This window comes from Lathyrus oleraceus, chromosome 3 (assembly GCF_024323335.1).
Source record: "Lathyrus oleraceus cultivar Zhongwan6 chromosome 3, CAAS_Psat_ZW6_1.0, whole genome shotgun sequence".
NCBI classification, from domain to species: Eukaryota; Viridiplantae; Streptophyta; class Magnoliopsida; order Fabales; family Fabaceae; genus Lathyrus; species Lathyrus oleraceus.
Window position 1 is genome coordinate 351538136 of NC_066581.1, and position 12828 is coordinate 351550963.

The following is a 12828-nucleotide window of genomic DNA, read 5'->3' on the forward strand; positions in this document are numbered from 1 at the left end:
GGCGGTCTTACTCGGGGGAAAATATCTAGCAAGAAAAACTCTTTTAAGGTTATCCCAAGTCGTAATGGAATTGGGTGGAAGGGAATCTAACCATGATAGGGCTTTATCTCTGAGGGAAAAAGGGAATAATCTTAAACGTATTGCCTCAGGAAAAGCTCCATTGGTTTTAAAAGTATCTGCTAATTGAAGAAATATTTTTAAATGTTGGTTTGAGTTCTCGGTAGCGAGACCCGCGAATTGTCTCTGTTGCACTAGTTGCGATAGGGATGGTTTAAGTTCAAAATTATTAGCTGGTATGGTTGGGTTTACTATACTAGAACTAGGTTCTTCATTAGATGGTTGAGCGAAGTCCTTAAGAGGTCTTTGGTTTTGATCTTCGGCCATAGCTTTCTTAATTCTATGAAAGGATAAAAGTGCGCGAGCGTAACGTTCAGGTTCCGACAGAGGGTATACTAAGCTTAAACTTCCGGTACTGCGAGTTCTTCGCATTGACCGGCGGGAAATAGCCTAAGTCTAAACGATATAACAACAGGAAAATGAAATTTGACGAAATTGGTCCCCGACAATGGCGCCAAAAACTTGATGCGGTCAATAACTTGATGCGGGGTTCGCAAGTATACGAACGCGTCAGAGTAATATAAAAGATTGTCGAATCCACAGAGACCAAGCGTCAATCTATCGTTATCTATTGTTATGGTGTTTATCAAAGGCAATCAAAATAGGTGTTTTTGTAGTGTGCAATGAAGAGTAAAGTTTTGAAATAAATAAAGACAGGGTTGAATGTAATTCTCGTAATTAATTAATAATCCAAGTACTTGCTAGTAGAGCTACTTATGGGCAGTGTTTCCTACTTTGAAAAGAACTAACTTAACAGGAACTGTCACTTTCGCGTATTCAGAACCAAGTTGTACTCCCTAATCAAACCCTCTTATTGTCACTTATAAAAAGGCGCGCATTGCGTTAGAGTAGTAAACCTATGTTTAAGAAATATAGTATCTCGACTAAGTTGAAAAGTATTATAACCTGGATTTCTTAACCAAAAGAGGTTCTCAAGAACCAGACTCTAAACTTATAAACGCGTCCGAAAATAGTTTTAAAATCTCTTTTCTTCTTAATGTTAAAATCTCCTAATGAACTAAACAAAGCGCTTTCGCTGTTTTTGAAATAGTTAAAAACAATTAAGTTTAAAAAGACGTTGGACGGCTTTCGATCTTACCCAACGGAATTGAAGTGCGGGAAAACTTAAGTTGAAAGTTAAAATAACCCTTAAGTGTTTCTACAAACAATTGTACGGATTATCGATTCAATTACGATCCTTACATTCTAACCTTATAAATTTAGTTAGACATGGTAAAGTAAAAGTGCATTAATTTAAATAAAAGTAGTGCGAGTGCGGAAAGTAAATAAAAGTAGTGCGAGTGCGAGGAAATAAATGAAGGTAAAGCGAGTGCGAGAAATAAATAAAAGTAAAGCGAGTGAGAGGAAATAAATAAAAGTAAAGCGAGTGCGAGGAAATAAATAAAATAAAGCGAGTGCGGGAAATAAATAAAATAAATCGAGTGCGGGAAAATAAATAAGATAAAGACAAGTAATAAAAACCTGCTCTAATCGGAGGGTTGAATAAATTGCAATGCGGAAATGAAAATGGCGGCAGGATTAACTTCCTTCCAAAATTCTCCAAACTCGATTACACAATTGTGGTAACACTCCAATGCGAAGCGGTTACCACTTTATAATACTGAATATATGCCTAAGTGAAACAAAGTTGCTCTGAGTTTGCCTCTGCTCTAAGTTTGGATGGTTGTAAAAGTGAATTCGAGTTTCTATTTATAAGCAAGTAAAAAGATGGAAATGACTTGGATGCCCTTCAACTTGAAAATGGGAGGGAAACTGTTTTCCTCTTGTGGCGCCCGCCACAAGGCCATGGCGCCCGCCACAAGGCCAAAGTGAGGCGCCTTAGTGGATGTAGTGGAGAACGTGGGAGTTGAGGGAAGTTGAGCTTGGACACGTCATGGCAGGGTCTGTGGCGCCCGCCATTGGGTAGGCCATAAGTACAAAATGCTGATTTTTAGGGTTTTTGGCTCTTTTTCGCTCCTTTTCTCGACCGGGGCTCCGATTAAAGTAAAAACCTGAAAACAAAGGAAAACATAGCAATAACACAACAAAATGATAATAAAACAACTAGAATGCATGTGAAATCGGAGTTGAGAATACGGTAAATTTCAGTGTTATCAAGATGCAAGATACACTAGGAATTCTAACGTGTTTTGTGAAGAATTTGGTGTGTATCAGATTGAAGAATCAATATTGGGATTATGGTACTTAGAGACTAATTTCTAGCAAAGAGAAAGATTATTTTCTCATCCATTGAAGACCTCTGTAGAACCATGTGGGGGTTGTTACAGAATGAAGTTGAGAGTTTCTAAGATCCTTCAGTAGAACAAAGGCTCGAACAAGAGACTCCCGGTAGGGTTGAGTGAAAACCTCTGCAAAACGTAAGCTTGGAGAAGAACTTTGAGTCAATCAAGGAGATTGGAACAAGATCAAGTGAAGATCTCGTGAATTCTGAAATTTGTAGTGTTCTGTCTCAATAGAAGGGAAATCTAGATTTAGAGATATGTTGGCTTATCAATTTGGCTTGAGGTGTTTAGTGTTATCTTGATTATCCAATGAAACAAAAAATATTATATATTAATTTGAAAAAATAGTGGAAGACGTAACGAATTTTTAGTGGTTCGTCATTGAAGACTGGACTAAGTACAAAGCGAGGATTAATGCACTAAAATAGTATAAATGCATATTACAATATCTCTCTCCCTATCTCTTTTACATTCAAGTATAGACTTTCATAACTTAGGTTTTGTCACTTTATAGAATCACATATTGATAGGGTTTTTATCTACTTATAATGATTTATTGTGTAAGTGTAGGTTTGTGATAGATCTAGTAATTTGAATTTTCTTTCTGGAAATTATGACTATATGAACTCTTAATGTTAGATTGATTGGCCGAGTAATTTCAAATTCAATTTGAGCCTTGTGTGTAAAATTAATTATGTTAATTGATTCATTGATTATTTAAGAAATTTCACCTTTCTCAGTTGTGGTAATTTGTGATAAACTGAGTTAGCTATGAAGTCCATTTTCAGTCGCATTTTTTTTATAAAACTCCGCTATCTTCCGCTTCTGTCTGTAAACTACACTTCTGCTTGGAAAACTCTAACTTTCGAAGAAAATTTGTTTGAAAATGATTTTTAGGGGAATTGTATATTCAACCTAGAGATGACAATTAGACCAAACCCTAATGGTTACTCGCAAAAATTACTCACAACGAGTTGGATAAAAACCCACAAAATAGGTATGGGTATAGGCACGAACAATTACCTAGTAAAATAAGCGGATATGAGCACGAGTACAGGTACCTTAGTACTCATCCATATCATACCCACACAATATATATTTATATATTATTTATTGTTATTATTATGTATACATGCTAATATATATATATATTTTATTAAATACATCAATCTTAAACTTGTACGCATTTTAATATAAATGTTAGTTTGTTTCTTAACTCAACGATAACATCCTTGGATTTTTTTTAATGTTGTTGAAAATGTTTAATATGACATGATAAATTGTAATTGATCTATTATGTTTTATTAGAAATGCGGGTAAACATGTATGAGTATGGGTACTTAGATACCCATAAGATACGAGTATGGGTACAAACATTGGTGCGCACATGGGTATGAACTTGGGGGTGATTTTTCTTAAATCACGGATATGAGACGAGTACTATAGTACCCTATCCAAATCCTTCCGACTGCCATCCCTAATTCAACCTCACTCTCGCTTTTTATTTTGACAAAGGGAGAGAAGTATACTCTCAAGAGGAGTAGAGTATACTCTCTACTTAATTCAGGTGGAGTTTAGTCACTCCAAACATATATATGATGTTTCTTTTACCACCTCCATGAGAGATGCGTTGTCATCATCAAAAAGTGAAAGAATGTGGAATCATATTTTGCAGGTTAGGGATCAAGTAAGATCTCAACTCTTGGACATGATTTTGATGTTGACAAGTAAACAACTTAAGTGCAAGCATAACAAGGGTTAAAGATGTATTCAGACTTGGATAGGATTTGATAATTTTTGATCCTCTAATGATTGACACCTAAATGAAACATAACTAAAGACTTATCTCAGATCAAAGTTCAAGAAAGTGTCTATAAGATTGAAGTATTTAATAAGTCTTGAAGTATGTGAAAGTTTTCCCTATCACGTCTGAGTGAATAATTATTGTAAAAGGGTTAGAGCTTTCTTGTAAAGTTCTACGGTCAATAACACACACACACACACACACACACACACACACACACACACAGACACACACACACACAAAGACACACATGCACAAAGACACACATACAAACACATAGACACACACGAACTCACACACACACACACACACACACACACACACACACACAAACACACACACACACGCAGACACACGCACATTGACACAGAAAAACACACACAAAAATAGACACAGACACAGACACAGACACATACACACACACATGTTGAATTAGGAGTTGTTAGAAAAAATTTGTCCATTTTTTTCCGAACTGACCAATCGATTAACACTTATACCCAATCGACTGGGTTAGTGCGAAAATGCACTCTAAACTTTTAGCATAACGTCTTAATGAATGTCAAAGATTATATATATTTTCTTCCCTTTTAAAACTTTGTAATCAATTAATTTTAGGTCAACCAATCGATTAATGCATTATGCCAATCGACTGACTGATAAATTTTGACCCAATTTTTTTTTTGTGTCAATCTTTATCCTATAAATAGAGGTCCCTTATCTCATATTTTCACATCCAGAAAGGTGAGCTCTCATACCTCACTCCTAACTAAAAATATTTTTCTTTATTTTCTCTCAATTAAATTTAGTCGTAATGCTTTCGAGAAAGGTCTTTAGTAAGTTACACATTTGTGTAATTCTGGAAGGGTTGTATTGTAAATTCACCAAGGAATATTTTTTTCTATCTTGGTTTAATTATGTTATTAGAGAGTTTTTATTTCAGTTTGAAGCTAAACCCTTTAAAAGCTTTGGTTTGAGATTTAGTTACTAAGTCACCAGTTTGTTCGAAGGCTCAACCCGTTCAAAAACTTTCATCGATTTGAGATCAAGTTGGTATAAAAATCTCAAGATGGTTCGTTGTTATCCCGTGTAAAACCCTGATTCGTTTCGTAAGCTCAGCTCGATTAAAAGCTTGCTAAGGTTGGAGCTAAGCCCGATACAAAGTCTCTTAAGTTTGTGGTCAACCAGTCAAACCCCTGGTTCGGTTCGTGAGTTTGGCCCGGATTAAAAGCTCATCCAAGTTTGAGATTAGCTCGTGTAAAATATCGGTTTAAATCTTGAAACTAACTGCTCTAATTTTCTATTTGGAAATAAGACTAATCGCTTTATCCACCGTGTAGAAGGATGACTCGTCGCTTCTCTCTATGTTCGCTGTTTGACTGAAAGTTAGCCATAAACTTCATTTTCATTGTATAAGGGGGTTCGAGAATTCAAACTACTAAAGACTCATATATTTATTGGATACTCTCAAGAACAAATCTTGGGAGAGGATTATGCATTTTCTTTTTTATCGAACTTCTATAACTTCTGGTGTTATCTCTCTATCTCTTAACTCTTTACTTTCTGCATTTTATTTTCCTCTGCTTATTTCTAAAACTTTTATAAAATGCTTTTAAACTCTGAAATTGATCCTAAAAGTTTTCAAACTCAAAATTTCCGGAAACACATAATTCACCTCCTTGTGTGTGGAGTCTTATGTCCAACATTAGGTGGTCGAAATCAATTACAATGAAATTTATTCACATATGATACAATATTGTTCTATAAGAATATTTATGGCTATTGTAAATAAATAGATCTCGAGTTGAAACAGATAGATGTCAAGACGACTTTCTTACAGGGAGACCTTGAAGAGACAATCTACTTGAAACAACTTGAACCTTTTATAGAGGACAAGTCTAAGGTGTGTTATTGAAGAAATATTTGTATGGATTGAAACAAAATCCAAGACAATGATATCGTTGATTTGATGAATTTATTCTTAAGCATGATTTTATGAAAAAATGGTTATGATGATTGTATAAACATATTGAAGAGGAATGAAAAAGTCATTCTCTACCTTCTTCTACATGTTAATGATATCTTAATAGCAAACTCTAGTAAGGAAGAGATCAGTAAGCTCAGAGAGGCTTTGAATGAAGAATTTGAGATGAAAGACGTTCGTGAAGTTAAAGGATCCTATAGATGGATATCACGAGAAATCATAAAAAGAGTGAATTATTCTTGTCTCAATCTATTTACTTGAAGAAAGTGGTAGATCAATTTAGAATGCAAAATGATAAAACCGTCAACAGTATTTTGGATCATGACACTAAGCTTTGGGTTATACAAAATTCTCCAACTAGAGAATATAAGAATAAGATGGAGACTATTCCCTATGCCGTCTCCATATCAAATGTATGGCCAGCTGGATATATTAAGAGTCTGCAAACTACAAACAGCTTCAGAAAAAATGTGAGAATGTTTTTATGCATTGATAATATAAATATTTCTCTACACATCTTCCATGTATTCACCAACATCATAATGCCACCACTTATGTAGTGTTAATTTCTAAAATAAATTTATTAACATCATTCCAATCTGTTTTATAAATAAACTACTAATATCAGGTTATAGCCAGACCCAAAATTTGTTTCTTATTGATGGAATTATGGAATAAGCCATTTTTCAACCTTTCACCCCTTTTTATGTATTCTTATATATGTCATCATCCAAATGTCAATAGAGAAAAATAATATAACTTTTTTATTTCTTTGTTTTATGATCCAAACAAGGCAGGGAACATTGTTTAACAAAGAAACCTCCAAGCACAACCTTCTAAATTAGCTAATAAATAATGATTATTTAATTAATTAACCTCAAAATATTTAAACAAATAGTGTCCTTAATTAGTCTTAAGCAAATTTCATTATGAGTGTTTTAGATTATCTTTGACTCATTTCATTAAACAATGGATATGAACACATCTTTGCCTTCAAAAGCTGAAGCCATAGTTGAATACAAGGAAATGAAGCATTTCAAGAAATGGATTCCTTGGTTGATTCCTTTCTTTGTCATTGCTAATGTTGTTGTGTTCATAATCACCATGTATGTCAATGATTGTCCTCATAACTCGATCTCCTGCATTGCGCGGTTCTTAGGTCGATTCTCCTTTCAACCTTTCAACGAGAATCCTCTTCTTGGACCTTCAATGTTAACGTAAGTTTTTGTCCTACAATTAAATGCATAATCATAACCACGATATAAAAGTTCAGTGCGTAACCACTACTACGACTGCGATTGCAATTTAAAACTATGATATTTTTTATTGAATGGAGTGTTTGTTTTGTGTTATAGGTTGATGAGTATGGGGGCTTTGGATGTGGAGAAAGTGGTTAGCAAACATCAAGGTTGGCGCCTCATAACTTGTATGTGGTTACATGGTGGAGTCTTCCATCTTTTGGCAAATATGTTAGGCATTTTAGTTGTTGGAATTCGTCTTGAGCAAGATTTTGGATTTGGTATGTATCACATATTCAAAACCATCCATATAATGTTTTATAATATTTTAGCTATGAAATAAACGACACTTCAGATCGAATGTGTGTTTGGTGTCTGACATGACCAGTGTCACACCAACCTGACATCAATCTGAAACTAACACATGTTACATTCAATCACTTTAAACTATACAGTCAAGGTTCATGTTTCAGATTTTCAATATCAGATCACGATCGTGTCTGATGTTTGTGTTAACGATTGTATAGTTGAATTGCAGTGCTTATTGGACTACTATTTGTAATATCTGGATTTGGAGGTAGCTTGCTTTCATCTCTATTCATTCAGAAAAGTATCTCAGTTGGTGCTTCAAGTGCTCTTTTTGGCTTACTAGGAGGCATGCTGTCAGAACTCATTACTAATTGGTCTATATATGATAAAAGGGTACTCATCAAATTCATCATATTTCTCATTGTGTTTTTGAAATCAAAACTCTAACTTGATTAAGATTTTTGTTGTCATGTGTGCAGCTAGGAGCACTCTTAACCCTTGTGTCTATAATTACCATCAATCTAGCCGTCGGAATTTTTCCACATGTTGATAACTTTGCTCATATTGGAGGGTTTCTTTCTGGATTTCTTCTTGGGTTTGTGTTCTTAATCCGTCCTCAGTTCGGATGGATTAAGCAAAAATATGCTACCTCAACATATAATTCTCCGGCATTAGTTAAATCTAAATTCAAGATTTATCAGTGCATCTCTTGGCTCTTAGCCCTAATTTTGTTGATTGCCGGGTAAATTTTAGTGTCGTGTCTGATGTCTGTGTTCGTGTGACTGTCTTAGTATTTCATAAGTTATTGATTTTATATTCAATTTCTAGTTATAGAAGGCTAGTTATGTTCCTTAGACTAGAATCTATAAGCATATCAAAGTCTCTTGTTAGATGTTACATACCAATAATGAAAACTCAATTTCATGATTCTGATTGTTCAATCAAAATTGTACTTGACAGGTTTAGTGTTGGCTTGGTTGCACTTCTGAGTGGTGTTGATGCAAATGATCACTGCTCTTGGTGCCATTATCTATCTTGTGTCCCAACTTCAAGATGGGGCTGCAATCTAAAGAATTTGACATGCTTGGTAATCAACTTTAGAGAAACCTTTTCTTATGAATTATCAAAAATTTAGACACTATGAAATAACTCATTGAATTTACTATATATTTAGAACTTTTGATACACTAACACGGATGTAGATATTAGACACGATACTGACACGTTGAAACTCGTAATAATTTACAATGCAGACTGAGCAGATTGAGAATCAGGTAAATGTGACATGCTCAAACAATGGATTTGGAAAATCTATTTTATATGATATGCAATATCCAACCAACTCCAAGATCCAAGAGTTGTGTTTTCAGGTTTGTAGTTGAGATTATATAAAAGGGTTGATAATCCCTTAGGCATTATTCATGATGAAGAAATTATACATACTTTGATTGGTATATATTTGTTTATATCCATTCATGTATATATAGTATTGATTGATTTGTATTTTTCTTATATTATGTAAAATTGAGCTTAAAAAGCTTTGAAAGGGATCCACTCGATTATTTAATTACATTCAGATTCATCATAATTTCAATTGGTTTGACTAGTATTTATTTTTGCACTAAGCAATTTCCGATAAAAAATTCTTTACATTCATTGCAAAATTCCTATAAAAAATGAAAGTGTAATGCTTCTTGCAATTCATTTAGGGAGCATAGGTCAAAATATAAATTAATCGATATTAATAATAATTTAAATAAATTAGTTAATTAGATGTAATTCTAACATTGACACATGTCGAGCACATATTTTTATTTAAAGGTGTTAGTTCACAATAAAATGTGCATTTGTTAAATAATTAAAATTTCTTTATTTATAAAATATATTAATTAATTTGTGTGTTGTATATATTAATTAACGCTTATTAATTAAGTATTGTAGTAGTGGTGTGTTCTCACTAAATGGTAATCTGAATATTGATGTGTTTTCACGTTTTGCTTATCAAGTTTAATAACAGTTAGTTTTGGATAGGATCTGCTCCTTCACCCTCACGTTTTCTCTCATTCATTCGGATCAGATTTCCGCTTAGAGAAATAGGCATTCACTTCTCATTTTCTTCACTTCATATTTTCACATTCCAAAATATTTCTCCTCTTTCCCGGCTCTACTTTATCTAAAAAGTTTTATTTTATTTTTATTTTATTTTTGAGTGACTTCTTCGAGCTATCTACAATTGATATAAAACTAGATACTAAGATTGATATTTATATCATATTCGATTGGTCATAGTGTCATCAAATGGTGTAATTCTAGATTGATTACCTACTGCACAAGTAGGGATGGAAAAATGGCTTTGACCCATTGAGCATTGCCCGTTTTGCCCGCACTTTAGTGCGGGGCAGGCCAAGGGTTTAGGCACACGCTGTCTAATGTGTCCGTCCCGCCCCATTTTTTTGCGGGCGCGGGCATCAACATAATCATATACATTTTTAGGCCTAAAAGATGTAGTGTCCATGGGCTCGTCCCACTCTCACCTTTTTTGCGTGACGGGTCAAGATTTTAGGCTCGCACCCTTAACTATGCTCGTCCCTCCCCGTCCTATTTTTTGCGGACGAGCCTAAATGGGACAGACATGCCCGTTTGCCACCCCTATGCGCAAGTAGTAATCATTCAATATAAAACATAGTTGTTTAATCCTAAAGGCGTTGTGGTTGAATGAATGTTTTGCGCAAATTTGAGTAATGTCGTGAAATGTCTTAAAGAGAGTGAGCTAATGCGCGAATCGACCAAGTAATTTCTTCTGTGGTAATTTTTCAAAATTGTAAAACAATAATTTTAAAACGTTTTCGAACTGCCATGATTAACGAATAAATAACTATAAATTATGCGACTCATGTCTCTAACAAACCATGATTACATGTTGTTTAGCATCGAAATTGGTAAACAAGCGCTAGTCTTCCAAATTCTATATTTTTGGTTACTCGCAGGATCGACTAGATTGATCCTAGGACATGTGTTTTAATTCTCTTCATGTTTTATCACTTATGAACATTTCGACAATTCTCTTTTCGTTGAAAATACTGTTGACTTTTGTAAAGAAACGCAAAAATGAAAATGGAAATGTAAATAACTTCAAAGTAAATTTACAAAGAAAATAAATAACAGAATTATAAATGATTTAATACAAAAGTATAAAAATGGTGATCACACGTACATTGCACTCAAGAACTCGTTTCTCAATAACATAGATACTTTGAGTAATATGTGAGTTTTTGTACAAAATGGAACACACCAATCCTAATCACTAAGATCCATATTTATAATAAATCAAAAATAACGGTAACGAACAATCTCTTCTCCAAAAGATGACACGTTCTCGCTTTCATGAACTTCACTACTCATTTCTTTCCACATTTCTTCTCAAGAAATGGATAAGTCCAAAAAACGGTTATGAGCCTTAATTTTAGCCACGCTCGTCGAACGCAACTCCAAACTGACACCTTCGTCGAAAAGTGAATATGAATCCAAGAATATTTCTAAGTCCCAGACTAAACCCTCTTCAACAAAAGTCTTCTTTGACTATGCCTTTTCAACTCTTCATCGAAAATAACATATTCTTTTCCAACGTCGAAATTCCAGCTAACAAATTGCCCCCCCCCCCCCAAAAAAAAGAATGTCATTTTCGACTATATGGAGAAAAAGGCATTTTTTGAAATGTTTTGACGCAACAATATCTTTACTGCTATGACATCATGGTCATCATGACCATCTTTCTTCAAACGTCTCATCGAGACGTGTGAAAGTCGCAGTTAATCATCATACTCCTATTTCCTAGAAGATCGTGGGCCATGCTAACTGCTACCGTCTAATTGTTCTTTCTTCGATCAACATGCATCCCACGATCTTCAACAACTGTCAACTTTTTGAAATGAAACGTTTTTTTTCATCCCACTATAAGTACCTTACTTCACCTTCTTTCTTTCATTCTTCTGAACTTTTCTCCATTATGAATCACAAGAAAAAGTCTTCCTTTTCTCTCAACAAAACTCCAAACAAAACAAATTTCCTCCATATTTTCCATCATCAATGGCGTCAAAAACCAATAACTCCAAAGATTCCAAGAAACAAGCATCCATTCCTCCTGTTCACAAGATCTTAGGTCCCAAAGTCATGCGAAACCAACAATACATTCCGGAGCCCCCTATTGAAGAAGAGAAACAACGTATTTATCAGTCACAAATATTAATTCCTATCTCAATCTTTGGAAAAACGCATGCAATTACAAGTCTTTTACCAGATATTAATGTTAATCCTGAAAGACTCAAAGAGTACTTTCCAACTTATCACCGAACCAAACTAATAGCTAGTAGGAAGAAATCTAAAACTAGTAATTAGACTGTAAGCGATGAACCAAATGATGCAGTTGATACCCAGGAAAAGTCTTTGACCGAGCCTATAGAAAAACCTATCAACTTAGATTACATGAGTATCTCTCTTATAGATTTTCACTCCTGCCCCTTTTCTAAAGATCCTGAGAATTACTTGTCTTGGCCCGCAAAAATAGAAAACCAGAAAGCTCAAACTTGGAAAGAAATGGAAATATTTGACATGATCCAATTGTCAAAGGTTGGCCCTGGCTATTGCCAAACCATGCTGATAGCTTCCCTATACTTATGGGACAATACTCATAACAACTTTAACTTCCCTTGTGGAATGTTGACTCCAACCTTTTTCGATATTGTTGCTATCACTGGTCTTCGACCAACTGGAGACACTTTTGATCCCAACTACATGACCAAGGACACCATTGGCTTCAATGGCAATCGAGTTACCTTTACCCACTACATCTCAGATCACCATAACTAGGATACTGAAGAGGTCTTTGACGAAGAGCACATCGCCTTCCTCGCACTCTAGCTATCTCAATGCGTATTCTGCTCGAAATATCTGCAAGTGGAAAAGAAATTCTTGACCGTGGAGAACCAATTACACGCTGGACACTGTAACACCTCAAAATTTGCCCTCCTCTCTTGGGACTGGCTTAACATATTTGCATATCATTTTAGGACATTAGGCATTGCATATTGTATATCATGTGGTTACATTGTGCAAGTCATCCTCATAAGTCTTGATCAG

At 34.6% G+C, this 12828-nt stretch overlaps 1 protein-coding gene across 1 annotated transcript; it reads left to right on the top strand.

Annotated features, from left to right (window-relative positions):
* The first annotated feature begins 7168 nt into the window (after nucleotides 1-7168).
* Nucleotides 7169-9074, top strand: LOC127129246 (RHOMBOID-like protein 1). Its single transcript, XM_051058498.1, has 6 exons — nucleotides 7169-7362; nucleotides 7501-7664; nucleotides 7922-8085; nucleotides 8172-8434; nucleotides 8653-8779; nucleotides 8946-9074. The coding sequence occupies exons 1-6, from the start codon at nucleotides 7172-7174 to the stop codon at nucleotides 9072-9074; spliced, it is 1038 nt and encodes a 345-aa protein (XP_050914455.1). The 5' UTR covers nucleotides 7169-7171.
* Nucleotides 9075-12828: the final 3754 nt, after the last annotated feature.